Raw genomic sequence first — 22,602 nt, 5'->3', positions numbered from 1 at the left:
TGCCATCTAAACAATATTAAGTCTTCCAAGCCAATAACATGTCTTTCTGTTTATTTATTCCATAATTTCTTTGAATAAATATTTTTGTAGATTTGAGGATACAAGTTTTACATTTCTTTGGTTAAATTTATTCCTATTTTATTCATTTTGATTCAACTTGTAAATAGGATTTTCTTCTCAACTTCACTTTTCAGATTGTTCACTGCTAGTGTAGAGAAATATAACTAATTTTTCTACCTTGATCCTGTATCCTACAACCTTGCTGGACTTGTTTCTTAGCTCTAATGGTTTCTTTTGGATTCCTTACTATTTTCTATATACACGATCATGACATCCTCAAAGGAAAGAGTTTTACTTCTTCCTTTCCAGTCCAGATACCTTCCGTTTCTTTTATTGCCTAATAGTCCTGGTTACAACTTCTAGTACAATATCAAACAAAAGTGACAAGAGTACACTGATTTATTGTGAGTTAATTTATATATATGGAGTGAGGTATGAGTTGGGGATCACTGTGTTCATTTGCTTTGAAAAGGGACGTATACTTGCTTCACACCATTTGTTAAAAAGATTAACTTTTCTCCACTGAATTATCTTTCCACCTTTGTCAAAAATCAATTGATCATACGTGTGGATATATTTCTAGATTCTGTTCTATTGATCCATGTTTCTATCCTTTCATCAATACCACATTTTCTTCATTACTGTACTTTTATAGTGATTCTTATAATTTATGCACTTACACAGAAACTTTGTAAAAATTTACCACATTTTCCATGTTATGAGTCCAGTGTTTATAATCCAGCAACTCTTCCATACAGAAAACACCTGACCGGCTCAACGTTATTTTCAAATCATTGTTCTTGATTTTTTATAAAAAGTATCTGCATCAGTTATGTTGTTAGCAATAAATATGTTAAAAATAACAGCGACAGTTAACACACAGATATAAACTTTTTTTTTTTAACTAATTGGAATTAAGGAGACAAATTTATATGGAAAATAAAAGAATCTCTCCCCAAGGTCTTAATATCTTATTTCTAATTGGCACCCTGAGAGACATTTCACTCAACATAAAATGGATTCAATACAGAGGGAGAACTACCACATGGTATCTAATGGTAGCTTCGGAGGTAGTGGAAAGGTAAGAGGCTTCTTTTAAAGATGAACGTGTCCTCAGAATTAGGATAATAGCTTAACCAGATATGACAAATCTATGGAATTATCAAGTTAAACACTATGTCTCTTTAGCAAAGTAAGGAGAAAAATAAGAAATTCACACAAATAAGATAAATATTTATCTATCTCAATTTCCAAAACAGAATTGACAGTAAAGTTAATTGAAATGACCCATACCTATGGTAGGGATAATAAAAGACAGCATTCAGAATGTGCACAACATGCTTTAAACCATTTAATAAACTACAGAATAATATCTATGTTCACACAACATAGAACCTTATAGGTAACAGGAAGAGTGGAAATCTATTACAATATTTGATACTTGTAAAGGAATAATGGAAACACTGTCTTACAGTTAACTCATTAAACGTGATTTATTATGATACTCTTAAGACCAATACAGATGTAAATATCTGCAAGATTTGACATTAGACAATTATAGTTATATTAATATGGATATAAAATCAGACCACAACATTAAATATGTCACAAGCTAAGGAAATTCAAGGACTGTGTATAACAGACATATTTCACAACTAGTAGTCAAATATTTTTACGTACCTTAACCTAAGATGACATGCTGTGAGGACTGCATTTTCTGTTGTCACAAAGCTTACCATCTAATATGTATGAAACAGGAATAATTAAGTTCTAATTGCCTAGTACTAAAAATAAGTACATATGGGATCAATTATTTGAAGAAGAGACTACGGAGCAGATGGAACATGACCTATGCTTTGAAAGATGAGCAAAATATGAGTAAGAGTAAGAGAGGAAATATTCTGAGCCTGAAGGATAACATGAAGAGCACAGGGTGTAAAGGGATGCCACATATGTGAGCAATAGTAAGGAATCCCGAACTAGAGGAGAAGATTATAATAGAAAGCAGTAGAAAGATAAAATGATTTCAGATTTAGAAAAAAATCTTTCAACCGAGGCAGAGGTGCAGAAAACTTGGGTAAGTTTTTCAGCAAGGGACAGAGTACAGATTTTGAGATCACTGAACTTTTAGATAGGATGAGTGGTCTAGAAAAATGACGTGATTAACTGAGAAGCTCCAAATCTGTGGTTTAGTTAGCCATGACTCATCCTCCACTGGCTCACCAGGACACAGGGCAACCTCAGAATAGCATACTACGTACTTCAGACCTATCCCTCTCAGCCTGCTACTATATTGTCAAGGAACACCCAAATATTTATGGGCTTTCATTCTTGCTGTCTGTGTTTATGAAGTAGCCTCTGAAATCCAGCCCATTTGAAAGAGGAAAGTAGGTTGTTCATAAGAATAGTAGTAGTATCTGATTTATACAGCAGTCTCCCTTATTCATGGGGGATACATTCCAAGACCCCAAGTGGATGCCTGAAACTGCAGACAATACTGAACCCTACGTATACTATTTCTTTTCCTATACATACATGCCTGTGATAAAATTTAATTTATAAGTTAGACACAGTAAGAGAATAACAATAACAATGAAGTAGAACAATTATAACACTATACTGTAATAAAGTTATGTAAATGTAGTCTCTCTCTCAAAATATCTTATTGTACGATACAGCATGGACATGCGGGACAAAGGGATGACTCCCATTCAAGACAGGACAAAGCGGGACAGTTTAAGATTTCATCACCCCACTCATAACAACATGCAATTTAAAACTTATGAATTGTTTATTTCTGCAATTTTCCATTTAATATTTTTTGGACTGCAGTTGACAGAGTAAGAGAACCTACGAAAAGCAAAACTGCAGGTAAGGGGAGACTACTGTTATTTCACTGGATATAGCAAACAATTTATTATAGAAGTAGCTTTAGTGAAAGAATAAATGTGTTAACAAAATGGTCAATGACCACAAGGTCCAGGAAGGCAAACTCAGAGAGAAAGCTGCTGACTCTGGTAATCTACAACAGGGTAGTTTTAGTAGAGTTAAAAAGTTAGATGGAAAGGGATAGGTAAAGGAAATATTGATTTTAAAATGATCAAGGTAATGGATATAGAAGACAGACTGAAGGACTTTGGGGCTGAAAAGACAAGATGATACTGTACCAAGCAAAGGTTTCATTCAACAATCATTATTTCACTTTACACTTTTTGAGCCTACTGGTATGAGGCCCTGTCCTAGTCCTGGCTGAATAACTCTAAGGGACTTCTAAAGAGTCCAGAACATAGTGAGACCGAAAGATATATAAACAAAAAAAGGTATATATGTCTAGAGATAAATATGCTAACAAAGATTCTGCAAAACATCTCAGGAACACAAAGGAAGGACACATTTTTATTGTTGTGTTGAAGGGACAACTTTAAAAGGGAGATAAGGTATACAAATTTTGAGCATAAAGGAAGGAATTTGCATCTTCTCACCTTTACTTTTCTAATTGAAAATAAAGGAAAACATGAGATAGATATGTGGACAATTATATCAGGAGTTAGTAAAATAAGGGTACTGGCTTAAGCAAGATATTTCATTAGCTAACACATAATGAACTACATGTAAAAAATATATATTAATAAACACTAAGTTTTTAAAAAGTTCATACTCAATAAATCAAATACACAAAAATAATATAATGACCCTTTCTTCTCTTTTCTATTGTTCAAATCATTTTTCACTGTCTCTTGTGTCATGGATTTTATTTGAAAATGCAGCTAGAATCTAACAAACCTCCAGATTTATCCTTCACAAAAACTAGAGACTCCTACAAAGGAGCAGCAGTGTCTCACAAATTACTGACAGCTCAATAAATGTTTGCTGAATGAATGAAGAAAATATCGTTTTCGCCATATCCAGGAAGTACAGGAAAATATAGCCCTATGACCTATAGGAAAAAAATTAATTTTGGAGGGGGCTCAAAGTCCTTCAGAAGCTGGAATGGCTTTCACTATCCTGCTTAATCTACGCCAGGAGCCTACACTTTGATAACTTCAAGAATAGATCTTTAGACACTTCCTTATGGTTATATCAAGGCTAAATTTCTGAGCCAGAATCTTTCATTAAGCCTTCAGCCTCTTAATATAATGAGGTTCAGCAGGAAGAAACTTGTAGTGTTCCAAGTCTTAGACGTAGATTAAGTCTGTTCCTCTGTTCTATGCTCCAATTTGGACAAAAAGAGATAGTAGCACTATTTCTTTGCTACACCGCTCAGGCATATGTAGGACAGTAATGGTAAAATCAAACATTTTTGAGCTCAACAAAGTCACTACATAAATGCTAAATGTAACCTTCACTAACTGTTCTCTGTTGTTTTATTGTACAAGTACATGGAAAACAGAGGTTTTTTAATTGCGGTTTTAGTAGTGGACTTCATAAAACTTTAAAATACATATAACATCTCACACACCATTATACTTTCAAATTCCAGCTGGGACAAGACCTGTAAGTGACAAATGCCATGAGAATGGATATTCTCACAGTATTTCTGGCACATCCAAACAGAGGAAGTCCCAAAACTCTCATGAGAAAATAAGCTCTTCTAAGACTCTCATCCCAGTTTTTTGGGCTTACTCTATATAGATAAACTTCCATAAGCCTTCAGGCTTTTGGGTCTTTATCCAAACCCACTAGAGCTTTGATCCTTTAGAGGTTTACCAGCCCCCAAGATAGACGGAGCTCCTCTGGGGGGAAAAAATTCCAAGTTCCAATAAAATGGTTTCTCCATAAATTAAAGGAGCAATTCTATGTGGGAACAGAAAATCATTTAAATAATCAGAACTTATAAAACATCCCTTGATGTTTAAAGCTATGATACTTTGTTTTCTTTTCAGTTATTTGTTGACAGTTATTATTGTTTTTAATGTTACAACAAAGCACTAAACCAGAACAGTTCACATTAGGGTTTAACCACTGACTTTCTGTATTTACTTGAACAAGATTACATATTTGAAAAATGAATTATGAAAACAACCTCATGTGCTTTCTTTTATTTTTAATTCTTCTACCTTTTGAATGAAGAATACCTGCAGATACCTTATACACTGGGAGAAAGGAACTCTCAGCCTCCATATTGACACGCTGAACCACTGTCTGTGTGTGAGGCTGACACAGTATAATACGTTTACTCAAAGTTTTGCTAACTCCAAAATGCCATCTTATCACGTATGCATTCTCCCAAAGTACGTTCTCCCAGACATTCTACACTACAAAAATTCAGGAAAACGGATTAAGTTGAGGATCAAAGTAAAGAGAGAAAATAACAATGGGCTTTGTTGCTGCACTGGAGGAGCAGCTTGTCAGGTCGGCTTTGCAGAGAGGCATATTCCCAAACCGGTCATCATTAACGGACTCACTTCCACAGGAAAAAAAAAAAAAAAAAAAAAAGGACAGAGTCTGAAAACTCCGGACAAAAGAAATCCCTGCAGACAAAGTAAAAACAAATTAAAAGACCCCATTATAAAACACAGATGCTACAAAAAAAATAAACTTTCTAAGATTTACTAGGCTTTGACAAACTGGAACATTTGTGGAAAAGACATCAGCAACAACTCCCAGGTAATGTGGCTGCGAAGCTAGACTCCTTTCTGTTTTATCTTTACCCTCTCTGCAGAAGCTGCCAGGTTGGTATTCTCAGCTTCTGAATGCACTGATGTGAGAACATGTGAATGCGGCAGACGGCCAACTCTAAGAAATTTCTGAAGCCAGCGAGATCCTGAAATTGTTGACCATTTCACATTATGCTAAATATTAAAATTCATGTTAGTATATCTATATATGTGTACGCATTTCTTCTCAAATGGAAACAAAAAGAGGAAAAATAAGACATAAGTATAATATATGCCTCCTCCCCCATCTCTCCCTTTAAAAAATTTTCCTATCCTCCCATACTGTGAACCAAAGGGAATAAAAGCAGTTAAAACAGCATTAAGCATTCAACGAATCATAGTTATAGATCAGAAAGTACCTTAAAACAGTATCACATCGATAAGAAAGAGAAAACTTTTCGTTTTAGGTTTCTAGAGACAAAAGCTACAGATTGTTGCTAATGGGGGTCAAAGGAAGATTCTAGCAACATGAGGTGTAAGAAACTGAGAACTAAAATCGAATCAAGTAGACCAAATGGCACGTTTGGAGGATAAATGAGCACTGCCCTTTGTTGTCATTAGGGATGCAGGGATAAATATAAAAATGGCAAAGATTCATTTGTTAAAAAGCAAAGGGACACTGAGCAGTGTTGAAGTGCCCGATGGGAGAACAATGTCATCAGGAGGGCTGCATGATCTTCTCACTCTTTGATCCTTATCATGGACACAGATCATATACACTTTAGGCGCTCCATTTTTCTGAAGGTTTACAATAGAAACTTTCATATATATTAGACTCCCACAATAGTATCACATTCTGTTCTCATCACCTCTCCACACACTCACCCACAAGATCCACTCTTGTTCTAGGATTTAAGCCTCTCACTTTTAAATCCTTAGTCTGCTAATATTTTGAACTCTTACTTTTTGAAATTGGATTAACGAGGCACACTGAAAGCCAAAGTTGACGAGACAACCTGGCACTGCTGAGAAGATAATTCTATAGGAAGAGCCCTATGCCCAAATAACCGCTATTGTCCTTCCAACAATTTCCCTCCTCTAAGACCACTACATGATATCTACTCCCTACACGATATCTTTCCAAAATAAAACCCGGGTAATAAGTTCATATGGGGCTTTTTTCTGTCTGCATTTTGCTTTCTCCAGAAGACCAAAACTTTTGGTCTGCTTTTAATATCCTGCTATGGAATTGACAAGGGTAAAAATCCAAAATATACCAATGAGTTTAACTAAGTTAAAACGCTGTAGTTGAAAAGCTCCCGACTTCTTGACTCTGTCAAAGAGTACGATGGTAGCTTGTTTTGAAACAATCACTGGAAATCTGGGCTCTGAAAAGTTAAAAACATTGCTTAGCTTTTGCTTACCATCTAATTTAACATTAAAGCTTTTTCAGCCAAACACTCGATAATAATTTAATCAAAACCAAATAAAATCCCTTCAGAAAATATAAAAAGTATCCTGTGCAAATGGGAATTTCCTGAATGTGGGATGTTCAGGGTTGTGATGGGAGTCTCTACTTTTCTCTCTTTTTTGGTCTGTTTTTCTCCCCTTTCCTAGATGAGAATGACAAGCTTCCCAGCTGCAGTTCCAGGACATTCACCCTCTTTTTTGACCTTTTCTCAGGCGTATTCCAGTATAATCTGTAATCTACTCAAGTAGGAAAAGGAAACAGCAGCGCCCTGGTGAGAAACTGTGCCTTCTGACCCACATACCAAACTGGGCGGAAGCAATGCTCGTTCACAGGAGCCAAGGAAGTAGAACACGCAATTAAAAGAAAATGAATAATCTATACATATTTTGTAAAAGACTGTTAACACAACAACCAAACAGCTTAGGTGACAAAGTTCAAGATGGAAAGAGTTCAAGGACAATTTGGACTGGGCACTGACTTGTTTCTCCCTGTAACTTTTTTTGGGAGTGATAGATGGTGAAGTAAAAATACTGCTAAGCTTTATGCATTTCCAGCAAAAACACTTGTTGCTTTTTCATGTGAACAGTTCATGGCACCATAGATATTACTACAGGTACTTTGGGGAGGGATAGGAAGGTAGGAAACTAAATTTCCCACAAAATCAACCTGAAAACAAAACACGAATCTTTTTTTCTTTTTCTTTTTCTCTTTTCTTTTTTTTTTGGCGAGATGGTGATTAAGATTTTTAATGATATTGCCATCACTTCTCTCCACTATATACAGAGTAGCCTGCATGGACCTTTGCACCAGTGCTTATTAAATGTCAGTAGAATTAAAACTTTATGTTCTAGAGAACTGAAACTGCACTAATTATTAAATAATTCTTTATAAATGTATATGTTTATTCAAATATTTATATATACTTACATAAATACATAAAGTTTTAAATAAACAATTTTCTAGGTGGCTTCTCTTTTCTAGCCTGAATACATTTCACCAGTTAATTATTATCTTAATGTGCTCACAACTATTAGGTGTAAATTTGGATATTTTTCTTTCCTTAAATCTAAAATAAACTCAATAAATTTAGAAAGTTTATACATAAAAATTAACAGTCACAGGAACTAACTTGCTAAAACTGTATGTAGATAAGGGCTGTCTACACTACTCTAAAAAGATACTAAAGCGGGCTTGGAACTAGAAGTCTCGGGATGCAAAAATAAGCCTAGAAAGGGAAATGAGATCAAGAATTAGAAACATTTATAAGACATCAAGAATACAATCAGGGGAAAATATAAGAAATCTGTCCAAAAAGTTACAGAGATAAAAGGTGTATGGGAACAGGCAATGAAATATATTGTAGGAAAATCTTTTAGCTACATTTCCTCTCCATTATATTTGTGGCACAATTTAGTCTCAATCACACAGTCAACCCATATTTATAAAATGAATGAATAAAATCTCCCTCATAAGTGGGAAGTTCATTACCTTAACTTATTATTCCTAGAACACTCCATGATTTGGGATAAAAGAAATTTATAAGAGTTGATGCTCATTATAATAAGTTTTAGTAATTTTTAGTTCATTTTAAACATTAGGATTGTCATCTGCCACCCTTTCAACACTCAAAAATCAAAAAAAGCAGTAAATGGACTACATTTAACACGAGAGGAGACAAAAGCAAACTCTTTTTATAAATTAGAAGAACAAAACTAAAAGATCTTGGGCCTTTTACTTTAAGACTGAAGTTATTCTTGAATCTAACATACTTAAGCACCCTCAAAATGTCCCACTCTTCTGAAGAGAGCTCAAATAGAGTTTTAGAACTAAATACTCAGAAGTGAAGACATTTAACCTGAGTGAAAAATACACCAGAATTAAAAACTCCACAATCTAGCATATTTTAGACCAAAATTGGGATTACATGAGCTCACCAAAGTATAAATAAATCCTCATCAAAATTCTATTTTGAAAATACCCTACACACCCAGATCTCCTGTGCTTACCTCGCAATGAATTTTGTATCATGTCAACAGAGCAAACAGAAGCACTTCACTTTTCAAGGGAAAAAATACAGAAACTGATCTGCATCACCCAACAAATATAACTACTACTTACACTGTTAAACATATAAGATGTGGAAGAATTGAGAGTTGGTTCAGAAGTAAAACTGGACAGTTTAACAAGTTAAAATATTAAGTAAATTTCAAGATTTAAGGAGTATTATTTTAGTTGGAGGACTCAAAATTATTTAATGTTTGCAGAACTTATCTTTTTCAAATACATTAAATATTGTACACCGAAGAGAAAAAAATATTAAAATCAAAGTACTTTCTGTTGAGTAACAGATATAGTAGTAAAATGTAAGCAACACTCTTAATAAACAAAAAGATATAAACCAAAATAACAATAGCAAAGATGCTCTTCTCTCCACAACCTCCTCCACCCCATGGAAGCCTTCCTTCTTTTTACCCATGACTGTTAAGAATATTTTCTGGCTCTATTTCAGCATCATGACTCAGGTCATGAGAAGTGTCAAAGATGCATTTCCTTCAGATGGGAAAGAAGCAGATTTTAACAACCACACAAAGATGGGAGTGCTGTGCAAATGGGCCAAATCAGCATTTTTGACAGCAGGGAAGATAAAACCTTTTATATTCACATATATTTTATTTCCAGCTTAAAAACATTTAAATATCTTTCTATCGAAATACGCTTACATGCTCTGCTCATGAAGAACACAAGAAATCCATACCCAATTTGTGGCCTAAATTATCAAAAACTTGTGAAAGAGAATTGGTCACCAAAAAAAGAAAGAAATCAAAGTACATCATACGAATATTAATAAACAGTAAGTCCTTGTTTTCTAAACTGATTTTCCAAAAGCAGAACCGTGAATATACTTGTGTGTATAAAAACCTCTTAGACAGAAAGTCCCTGAGAGTGAGACCCATAAAGAAGAACAATATCCAAGACCATACCTGGGCACCTGACAAATGGTGACTCTACTTCCCTGTAACTCTTCTGCTTTAGCAGAAACGCTTTTCCTTAATCAGCTGGATCACTGCCAGAAAACCATATTCATTTATCTGTACTGTCACTTCATATTTTTCTCTCATCCATGGTTTTATCAAATGTGGGCATATTTCAATCCACTCCAAAATTAGACAAGAGTGAAATATTATCAAACATTTATTAAGCGTTCCATACTAGAGATGGTTCTTAACACTGAAAATGGAATAGCCTGTCTCTTCTGAAGCTGCTAACAACAACAATGCCCACGTTAATTCCACTCTCTCCATTCGGAAATAGTTTCACTCTTGTGCCTCATTCTGGCTTCCATATTCTCACCTGCAAAAACACATCGCCCAAAGTTAATAACTTTTTCAATGAACCTTAAATCCCTTTCCTTTTCTCATCCTCCTCCAAGTCTAAATGTCATTTTATGCTAAGACCCTATCATGATAAGAATAGTTTTTATTTCTCAGTATGTGTAACCCTTACCTTTTTGTAGGTGACAAACTATAAGCCAGCAGTCAGATTTTTACTTCCTGCCAGATTTTAAGTTCAAGACTACCCATGGCTGCTCTCTCACGTCTGATCATTTCTAAATCTGTTTATTTGGGTCAGTCATTCAGACACTGGTCATTATGTATTCTAAGAAGCCTAATTCCTACTCTCTTCTCCCTCTCCAATTTTTATAAAACTGATTTTAAAAAATAGTTCAACGGAACCTGATCAGAACTTTCTTACTTGTCTTCCTCACTGGAAAAGTAATGCAAATAGATAAACCAAATCCTTCTGTTGTTATTCTAATCACTAAACTAAAATAATGTAACTCCTTCAACTCCTTGAAAACCAACTTCTAAGTTTACTGCCAAAAAGTCTCCATCACCCCAACACCGCCCCCAACAGAGGTTTGATTCCTTTATGGGAAAACTGACTATTCTAAATGAAAAGATCTACAAATAGTATTGATTGGTACCCTAATAAAATTGCCAGTCCCACCTGATAGACTAGTGAGATCTACAAGCTGGTATGACACACTGGTGCTCAAAGAGCTTCTGACCAGCTCTTTAGTGCGAATTTGTCGATGAGCTGAATAAGAATGAAAGCATGAAATGAGTTAATAAATAATAAAATCTCAAAATAAAATAAGAATCATCAGCCAAGGACTCCTAGACATTCAGGTCAATATTTTTGTTTAATCAGTCTGAGATTTTGTTTTATCAAAGTCTGAGATTTTGTTTTATCAGTACCTTTTAAGGCTATCTAAGTAAATTATAATTTCAATTGAGAACCACTGCACTAATATGAAAGATAATAATCACAACAAAATATTGAAAAAGGTACTCAGTGAAATAGAGGTAATGCAAGGAGCAATACGAACTTCAAAAATTATAACTGTCTCTCAACAAGATAAACTATATTACATCTATAAAATAAGAATGTGATAATAAAAGAAACATTCAGAGGAAAGGATATTAAAAACATGTTGCCAAAATAAAAATGCAATAAAAAAGTTAAAAGATAAACTTGGGGATATTCTCATAAAATAAAACAGAAAGACATGGCGATAGAAAATAGAAAAGAAAGTTAGGGGTTTAATGTAGGAGATCCATTATCCAACTAACGTGATTGCCAGAAAGGAGCAAAATAAAGAAAACAGCAAGGAAGAACCTACGAAGAACTGAAAGAAGCAGCATCTGGAGAATGACACCTGAGAATGGGCAGGGGTGGTGCAGAGAGTGTCATTTTTCATTAGAAATTTATGGTATTATTTGTCTTTGACAAAATTAAATAGGTAAACAAAAACAATAAAACTCCAATTAATGTTAACAGAAAAGAGAAGCAGAGATTAACTATAAGCCCTAATAATGTCTCAATAGTGGAGTTTAATCACTCTGGTCACATAAAGTCCAGAAGTAAATCCTTGAATAGCAACATATAAAGAATCAAAGAAAGGAATTTTCAGAACATGTAGACACCCCTTTCTTAAATGATTAACTAAAAAATCTGCCTCCATGCAACAATCTAAATTCATTCATAGGAGCTGGGTATCTGGATGGAATACTAAAAACGGATAGTAATTGATAGTAATATAGTTCCAAAGTCTAATTCTCTAAGAAGACTTTGAGGAATAAATCATAGAAAACATAGTAAGAAGGAAGCTGGGTTACTATAAGACCTTAGACTATATCAACATCCACAGTGCAGCAGGTTCGTGCCAGAGTTGCTGTAATTACAGCCACAGGAAAGTTTAGAAAAGGCCGCCCTCTAGAGGCTTGTCTCATTAACCATTTAAAACAAAACTACTGAAACCTGGAGTCGATGATTTTGCCAATAGAAAAATACAAAGAAAATACAAAATATGTCATGAGCAGTAAAAAGTAAAACAAGAAATTCCAGGTTAGCTTCAACTGCTAACCACTTTATCTAGCATTTATTTTGAGGGAAAACTTTCAGAGAGAAAAAAATGTGACATATCCCAAATGAAATAGACAAAAAGATAAAATATCCAAATAGAGTTTAATCAGTTTTTATAGCACTAAATTTTGAGCTATAATTTAGAAGCAATATAAGAGTTTTTAAAGATATTCCACAGTTAATTTTATTTTCTTTGAAAACTATGCTATCTGAACCATCCTCTCAATTTTACTGTGAAACTAAAACTGCTCTATAAAATAGTCTATTAAAAATTATGTTACTTTAATAGATGGTTTTTTCAATTAGTGCTTCTTAAGTGAAAGCACATTGTTTCAGGTATCTCTTTTCAACACACTTTCCAAAGAACTCATCTGCTCTAAGAAACTAGGAAGTAACATAAAAAGATTTGAATATGTATACTTATGGTGTATTGTACATGTAAAAAGTAGCATAATGTTATAGCAACATTTTAAAAAGGATAAAAGAATTTATAAGACAACAAATTCACTAAGAAAATTATTAGATTGGAAAGCAACCAATTAAAAACAAAACATCTGAGCTAAAACAACGAAGTACATATAACCAATAAAAACCAAGGTACGAAACTAAGATAGCCTAACAAAAGATTTTTATCCATTTAACATGCATATACTATATATATATATACTGTGTCATATGGGGCATAAAATTTAAAGCAGAGCTACAGTGCACATGATTGATTTTTCTTGGCAAAAATTAAAACATACAAATGGAAACTTCAATCTACAAGTAAACAGTGATATGGAAAGAGAAGTTAAGAAACATCACATTATTGCTGACTGTCTTGAGTAGGTGAAACTACATAAGGCTGAAGCATGTGGTTGCTTTGTATTTACAATTGTGATGTGATTTGTATCAAGAAAACTACTGATCAACAAAAGTTAAGTAACTACAATAAACCATCAAATAAAGGCTATAAACATAGTTTCTGAGTGGTAAAAATAATGCATCATTCAGATGCTAAAAGGAAGAAAAGTGGTGCTACCAGTTATTTAAAAGCACTTTGCTAAAACATGGAGGCTTCAAGTCCAAGAAATCGAAGGTCCCCTCTGAAGGTCTGAGTCTCAACTACTTCCATTTGGAAGAAGCAGAATCTGGAATTCAAATGCCAAAAGCTGTGATCAAAGATGATTCCTCCCCTGAGGACTAATAAAGTTAATGGGAAAGGAGACACTTCCAGGAACTCTGGAGTACTTCTGGAGAACTAAATGTAGAAGTGAATTCAAAATCTCTCTGTTAACACAATGGAAATAGCAGGAAAAAATAAATTCCTTAAAAGCCCTATCACAGAGTCAGTGCTATATTCTTGAACCTAAACTGGAAAACAAATCTGCAAAATAAAACATGCAAAGGCTCAAGAATAGGTGGATTAACTTTTCAAACTATATTTTTTGATGTATGGATTTAAAATGAGCAAAAACAAATGAAAAAGAAAAAAATTATACTACCTTCACTTTTCAGTTTCGTGTCAGTGTCTCCCTTCATTTCAGAAATAATGTCGACTTATCAATACTGAGTCCAAAATGCTATAAAAGCCTGTACACAATAAGGCCAAAGTATATTTCATTCACTCATTATTCAGTGAATTATTCATTTATTCTGGTTTCTGGATAAGAGGCATTATACAAAAATATGAAAAATGACTCAATCCTATACATCTCCTCAATAATAAGCAGTATTAATAATGACACTAATCATAGCAGCTATTTTTTTTACTGAGTATCTGACATGTACCAAACACTACTCAAAGTGCTTTGATTTTCACAGCAACTCTCTAAGGTAGGCAATATTATTCTCCCCATATTACAGAAAGAAAATTAAGGCATAGGTAGATTATGTAATGTGTCTAAGATTACAGAGTCATGGAGGTAAGATTCTACCCCACGTAGTCCAACCCAAGGTCCTCCAACTGCTTCCCCAAACAAGTTTGCCTTGGTAATGGAGATCATTAAAAATAATAGGTAGAAAGTAGTGAGCAATGAGTATAGATAAAGAGGGCAAACAGAGAAACAAATACATAAGGATTGACACATTATGCTAAGAGGGAGAAAGTGCATCATAAGCTAGGCTGAGCTTGGAAGATACGTTCAATGTTTACCAGAAGAAACAAACAGAAAGTAATTCAGATGTAGGAAGAAGGTGTTGATGCTGGAAAGCAAAGGCAAGTCATTCAATTTGCATGGGGCATAATAAAAGTGGAAGAAATGGTTTCTTCATTCAGCAAAAGTGTACTGACTGGTACAGGAATGCCTATTCTCCTACAGAATAGGCATTTTCCGAACTTTGCCTTTCTCCTTAAAGCTTCCAGTACCATCCTCACTTCTTACCTCCATGAGAAAAGAAAAGCAATCTCTCCCCTCTAACTATTCCCCATTTTTCTATTGCCCTATACCAGTGCTCTTCAAAAGACTTGTCACCACTAGTCTTCAATTTCTCTCTCCCCATTCTTATTAAAATCCACTCCCGTCAGGCCCCTACCACTCTACAAAATTGCTCTTATCAAAGTCACATGTATTCTACATTACTAAATTTGACGGTATTCTTTCTTTTTCTCAGTCCTTGTCTTAATTAGCTATTAGCAGAATTTAACACATTAATCACTCTTTTCTCAGAAAAATAATTTCTTCATTTAGCCTCTAGGATTTCTCATCTAAGGTTTTCCTTCTATGTCACTGGCTACTTCATGCAGGAGGACCCTGGGACTTAGTCCTGGGGCAACTTCATCTTCTCTTTTTTTAATACTCACTCCCTTATAAGGCGACCTCAGCCAGATTTTGGCTTTATCTATGCCTCCTGAATATATATCCTCAACCTAGTCTTTTCCACTGAACTCTGGACTCATAAAACCAACTATCTACTTAAGATCACTAGGAGGTCAAAGACACAAAGTATACAAAACGTGTCCAAAATTCCTGATTCTGTCCCTATCCCCAAACTTGCTTTAACCCTGTTTCTCATTTCATTTGATGGCAATCCCATTTTTCCAGCTGTTCAGGCCAAAAGCCTTACTAGTCACTCTGACTCCTCTCTTCTCTCATACTTGACATAAAATATACCACAAATCCTAGTGGCCCTACCATCAAAATATAACAAGAATCCAATAACTATTCAGAATCTCCACTATAAACAACTGAGTCTAAGCCCTACCTTCTCTCACTTGGATTTTTGCAATACACTCCTAACTGGTCTCACTAGGCTTCGACCTTTGTCAGTCTACAGACTGTGCATTCTTAACACAGATCTCCATTCTGATCCTGCCAAAACACAGCTTATCGTGAAACTCTCATTCTCAAAACTCTCCACAGCTTCTCCATCTCGCTCTGGGTCAAAGTCAAAGGCTGACATGATCTGGCCACATTTCCTCTCTGATCTCATCTTCTACTATGAGCTTCAACTATGCTTCAGTCACACTGGCCTCCTTGCCTTTCCTTGAACACTTGAGGCACAATCCCAGCTCAGGGATTTTTGTACTAGCTGTTCCTTCTGCCTGGAACATGTTCTCCATATATTTGCATGACTTTCTCCCATACTTTCATCAGATCTTTGTTCAAATATGATCTCTGTAAGGTCTACAGGAAGCATTCTAATTTCAAAGTGCAATCCTCTCCAGGCATTCCCTATTCTCCTTCTATCTTTTTTTCTCTATAGCATATAAAACTATCTATCTATCTATCCATCCATCCATCCATCCATCCATCCATCCATCCATCCATCCATCCCGTTTCTCATTCGTATCATTCCATTAGAAAGTCAGCTCCATGGGAAGAGGGACATTTTCTTCTTGTTCACTGCTATCTTCTTAGAGCTCAAAAATAGTGCCTAGAATAGTAAACACTAATTAAGAGTTGCTGAATAAATGACTGAATGCTGCGGATGTTAAAAGGCACAACAATGTTACCATAAATTGTCTTATTAAAAACACATCTAAAGATGTTTGGAAACTTGGCTCAAAGCCTTAGAGTCTACATTTTATCAAATAGTATGCAAGGTGCAAAGATACAAATACAAACAAGAAAAGACCTTGTCTTCATGAAAGTCAGTCTAATGAGACAGACAGGCATGTCAATAAACAATTAACATATTATAATATAATCAAAGTATATTCAGAGTGTCAATATCAAGGCTGATACAGAAGACACATCAAGAGATATTTAAGAGAGGCTTAAGAGATGATGTGATATCTTTAGCAAGATCATAATTAAGTAGGGTTTTAGCAGGTATTCAAGGGGATAACAATTATTTCAAGTAGAGATAAGTATACAAACAGGAAAGGTGCCAAGAAATGAACACATGTGGCATATTCAGGGAAGGGCACAGAAATCTAGGTGTAGTGCGACAAGTAGCTAGAAATAAGATAAGACCTTCTCTAACATTCTAAAAGTATGGTGAGACACTGAAAGACTTTAAGCAGAAGAGTGGAAGATCATATTTATGGTTAACAAAGGAAATGCATGGATAATAAACAAAAAGGCTGGAGACTACTGAAATAAATGAAGTAAGAAATGATTAGGGGTTCTTAATCATTTTTATGCATGGATTGCTTGGACAGTCTGGGAAAGCCTGTGGACTCTCTCTGAATAATGCTTATAAATATATGAACTAAAATATATAGAATTACAAAAGAAACCAATTATATTGAAATATAGTTATCGGTACATTTAAAAATTAAGTTCTGCTATTGTAATATATGTAATAAATATTAAAATCAAGAATAATATTATATAATATATAATTTCAAAACTATGGTGAGCATAAACATTATTTTAAAATATATTTCAGTAATTCAAAATACTTCGAGACATATATTTCATATATACTGTAGTTTTAAAAACATCTGCATTTTTAGTGCTGACAATGTCACAAGTGCTACTAATATTACTGTCATGGGTTGTCTATATTCATAATGAAAGGAAACAATTTTGGTTAGAAGATAGTAAACATAAAGATGTAATTTTTTTCCTATCCATGTCCAGGGGTCTTAAGTTAAGAAGCCCTCACATAGACTAAGGTCCAGGCAACAAGATCGGAAACGAAAGAGATATTTAGAGAGAATATATTTCAAATAAATAAACATCCTCTGTTAAGTTAAAAAAAAAAAAATGGCAAGTAGATAAAATAATCCTAACCTACACTGGACTGACTCCAGAGAGTAAAAAGGAAATATCCCTATATCAACTGTTATTTAACAGTTTCCTTTACTTTGCTAAAAAGAGCACAAACAACGGTAATACCACCAAGCATGATTCATTTTCAAGATGAATCCCTCCCTGCTCAAAGTTTACATTGTTTTTGACCAGCATCAGACTGTTTATCCACACAAACTCTAAATACATCATTTTTAGAACTAACCAACAACAATGCCCATTTTGTTTTGACATATGAGATACAAAAAGGACATGAAGAAAAATGACCATCACTCTAATGTCGGTGCTCTAAAAATAAGAAAAACTACAAAGAGTAATGGGGTGAAATTTCAGCATAATAAAATTTTTATACGTGTTATCAGGAGGAAAATGCCGTCCGAAATTCTTTGCTTTCAAAAGGAAATGTTAAGTACAGCACTATTGTCAAACAGTCTATCATATCCTCTCTGAGATGTATGCTGGTAGCTTTATGCAACAATATAAAAAGAGCTGTGAGAGCGATTAAGCTGAAAGAAAATAGTAGAGTTTGACTCAAAAATTCAAGTGTTGCTCTTCAACTACATGTTCTTTTTATAAATGACAAGTCCTTAACTGATTGGCACTTTGCACCCTCCAACAAAAATACATTGAAAGGTATTTGTGCAAAGGCTTTTAATATCTATCTTTCCCCTTGGACTAGAGGATACATGGAGCAGAGATGACTTTTTTTGTGTGTGTGCACATTATGCCCAAAGCCTAGCACAGAACATGGTATGAAGAATGCTTAATAAAGAAGGAAGAATAGAAAGAAAAAAGAAGCTCAAAAGAATACTCTCTGAAGATATATAAATGTAAGGCCTATAAATCCTTCCTAATTTTTCTACTAATACATATGGTTCTCTGGTCAACCTAGCTGCCCCACGTGCACACTGAATCTCTCCCCATAAAGTATTTGGTAAAATTCAAGTAAAGAAAAATATTCAATACAAAGCAAAAGGTCCTCTAAGAACCTATACTACCACCTAATTATATGACAAAATATTTGTACCTAAAAATGTACTTATTTAAGTAAATTTCTTTCAAATGTCTAAAAAATATGAATATCTCATATCTTTCCTAAACTTTTTAAAAAATTCTAAATACTTTCTTAAATGACTGTTTTCACCTAGAACTGATTCTAAAATATTCTCAAATTTGAAGGTCATGGGTCACTATTCAATTTAAATATACATGAATAACAACTGTTCTTATAAAAAGAATAGGGCCAAAGCATTAAAATATCACCTAAGGAATAAATACAAGTCCAAAAATTTTTTTGAGTTACACAATTTCTCCCCAAGATTCCATTTACCTGTGTTTTTTCAATCTATCTTAAAACATCCTATAGAAAATATATATCTAGAATTGATTAGGTATTACAAAAGGATATGTGTTTAGGCAGAAGCTAAAACAAATAAAGATAGGTATTTAGCCAAAAAGAATTGCAAAGAGGTACTCAAACAAATACTTGTACACACATGTTCATAAAAGCACTATTCACAACAGCTAAAAGGTGGAAGCAATCCAAATGTCCATCCATGGACGAATGGATAAAATAATTGTGGTATATACATACAATGGAATAATATTCATATACAAAAAGGAATGAAGTACTGATACAGACTACAATGTGGCTATACCTCAAAAATATTACACTAGAGAAAAGACACCAGAAACAAAAGATCATATATTGTACAACTGCACTAATATGAAATACCCAGGACAGGTAAATCCACTGAAATGGAAAGCAGATTGGTGGCTGCTAGGAGCTTGGGGAGAGAGAAATGGGGAGTAACTGCTTAAAGTATACCTGGTTTTCTTCTAGAGTAAAGGAAACATTTTGGAACCAGGTAGAAGCGGTGGTTGCAGAATACTGTGACTATACTAAATGTCACTGAATTGTTAACATTTAAATGGTTGATTTTATATTATAGGAATTTCAGATCAATTAAATAAAGACTGTTTTTCTGTAGTAACCATAATCTCTCTATATAAAACTTTCTATTCTTAAAAACCTAAATTGGTCATCTGTCAAGAAGAATCTGCAATGCTCTAAAAAATGTGTTATCAATATCAACAAATATTTTCTGTCTTTCCAATGGGAATGAAATGGTACAACCACTTTGGTATTATCTACTGCGGTCAAGATTTGCATACATTATAAACTAGCATTTCCACTTAGAAATGAGTACACATTTGCACCAAGAAGCAAGTACAGAAATTTTCATTGCATCATTATACATAATAATCCAACCCTGGAAACAACCCAAATATACATCAACAGTAGTAGAAAGAATAAATAAGTATGATTGTACAATGGAATATGTAGAAGCAATAGAAATAAAAGAAGTAAACCTACGTAGAACAACATGAATTAAACTCACAAACATAATTTTAAAGAAGTTAAATATACCAAATTACACATGCTCTGTAATTCCATTTATATAAAAGTGGAAAATGGTATATAAGGATACTTCCTTAGGAGAAAATTATTTTTAAAAAGTAAGAAAATGATTACCACAAGTCAGAATCATGGTTTACTGTTAATGGAAAAGGAGCACAAAAGCCAAGTTCTGGTAATGTTTCATTTATTGGGAGGGGTGATAGTTAAACAACTATTTGCTGTGAGATAAATTATTGAGCTATAAATTTTGTTTGTTTTTCCTGCAACATATTGGTATAAATCCCACAGACATGTATTTTAAAATAAAATGCAAATACTGCTCTAAAATACACATGACTCGTGACCACTCTATTCCAACAATGAATATTTCTTAATGAACTACATAGTATTGACTTTGCTTAAAGACAGAGTTTTCTGGATAAGATATATAGATATGAGACTCGGTCTCTAAATTTATGAAAATAGCTTCAAACTTCACATTCCATACAGATGACCCCAAGTATCCCTTATATATTGAAAGATTTAGGGAGTTAAAGCAGCATCTTAAAGATCGCCATTACTATATTGGCTTCAATTCATTAAGTTATTTAATAAATTAAGAATGTCCCCAAATGAGCCTAAGATCTTGTCTTTGCATGAACAGGTTAGGAAAATGGATTTATTTTATCCCAGATCTCAAAAATTAAGGGTAAAGGGAAGGAGGATTGTAGGGTTCATTGGAGAGAGAGAAAATTAAGTTTACCGTGCAGAGGTGATCCAGAAGGGCTGCTTGACAGACCTGAAACAGGACTGCAGCGACCTCCTTGTTTAGATGTCAGTTCTTGTTCAATCTCTTCCAGCCCAGCACTTTTCTGGAAGCGGCTCATACGATTCACAACTCGTGGTGACATATGTGTTCGAACACAAGGTTGGCCACCATAAGGGTTGATTGGGAAAACGTGGGATGTCCCCCGGAGTGTGCTGACCACAACCCAGCGACAGTCATGGCTGAAGCAGATGTCTTGTACCTAGAAATGAGATATGGAAAAATACGGAAATGATTGAGAAACTATTTGCATTTATCTAAGAGTATCACATTCATGTCACCAAATATAAAAAGAAATGCTTGCCTCATTACCAAATTTACCTAAAATCAGATTATAAATAAAAATGTTATGCTACAGATGAGCTGCATGGTGAATATTGAGCACAACTCTATATCAGAGATTTGGTACGATTTAGAGTAGGAAATTGTATCCCTTGCTACACAGAGTGTTAAGTCAGAAAGCATGAGCTAGGTAGCTTTACTCTGCAGAGCTATAAGAAAAGATACGTGAGTGAGGTTTGTTTCTCTAAACGAATTTGTCTTTTAAAGAGTATAGAAGAGTTAAAATAAAAATACACATTATACATTGTAGCTGAGGAAATTAATCTAATCATTCGCTCAACAAATATTCACTGGGTATCATGCTAAATAAGCACTAGAAACAAAGGAGTGAATAAGTCCTTAGGCTACCAGCCTAAAAGGAGTTAAAGACATATAAGAAATTTGTGAAAATATAATATCTATAATAATATGTAAATACAATATGTGTATTTACTGTATAACATACATGTATGCATACCATGTATAACATGTATAACATACAGTGGTAACAAAAAGGAAGGAAAATATGAAATCTGCTTATAAGACGTGAAAAGGAGTTGGTAAAGGTGGAGGGTTAGAAGTGACAAAAAAAACATTATCTGAAAAGGTGTAGATTCTGGAATTGAGTTTTGAAGTAGGATACACTTATAAAGACAGGAGAGAAAGATTCCCATTTAGATATATCAGATATCTCATTTTAGATATAAATGCATAGATATAAGATGGAAATGGACAAGTACTAGTTAAGGTAGAAACAACAGAAGAGTAAGCAAAAGTTGGAGCAGGAGGTATTTGGGTTGTATTTAAGAAATAGTGGAGTCAAGATTTCAAATTTGGAAGGATGATTCTGGAACTGTAATATAGGGGAGTGGATTTGCAGTGGGGTGAGGGTAGCTGAAAGAAAATTCAGTAGAAGTTCCTTCGATAGTCATGGAGATAGGTCCCTGAAGGGAGGAGGGATGCAGAAAAGAAAAGGTCTCAAAACACAGTGACAACCCAAATGCCCATCAATGAATGAACTGAAAAAAAAAAAAAAAAAGATGTGGGGTGTGTGTGTATATATATATACACAATGGAATATAATTCAGCCTTGAGAAAGGAAGATATCTTGCCATTTGCAACAACACAGATGGACCTTGAGCACATTATGCTATTCAAGATAAATCAGACAGAGAAAGACAAGCACTACATGATGCTTACCAGAGGTGGGGTTTGGGTGATAAGACTGATAGTGTTTAAAGGTATAAACTTGTAATGAGTAGTAAATAAGCCATTGAGTTCAAATGCACAGTATAATGAATATAGACAATAATACT

The 22,602-nt window shown here is 34.2% G+C and overlaps 1 protein-coding gene across 1 annotated transcript in view; it reads right to left on the bottom strand.

Moving 5' to 3' along the window:
* The window catches only part of BCAS3 (BCAS3, microtubule associated cell migration factor), a 535,625-nt gene that overhangs the window by 313,555 nt on the left and 199,468 nt on the right, over positions 1-22,602 (bottom strand). The window contains exon 16 of the mRNA XM_023520385.1: positions 20,903-21,167. Coding sequence (XP_023376153.1) covers positions 20,903-21,167 — 265 coding nt within the window. The remainder of the gene's footprint in view (positions 1-20,902; positions 21,168-22,602) is intronic.

This window comes from Pteropus vampyrus, unplaced genomic scaffold, assembly GCF_000151845.1.
Source record: "Pteropus vampyrus isolate Shadow unplaced genomic scaffold, Pvam_2.0 Scaffold261, whole genome shotgun sequence".
NCBI classification, from domain to species: Eukaryota; Metazoa; Chordata; class Mammalia; order Chiroptera; family Pteropodidae; genus Pteropus; species Pteropus vampyrus.
This window is presented reverse-complemented; position numbering and strand designations above follow the sequence as displayed.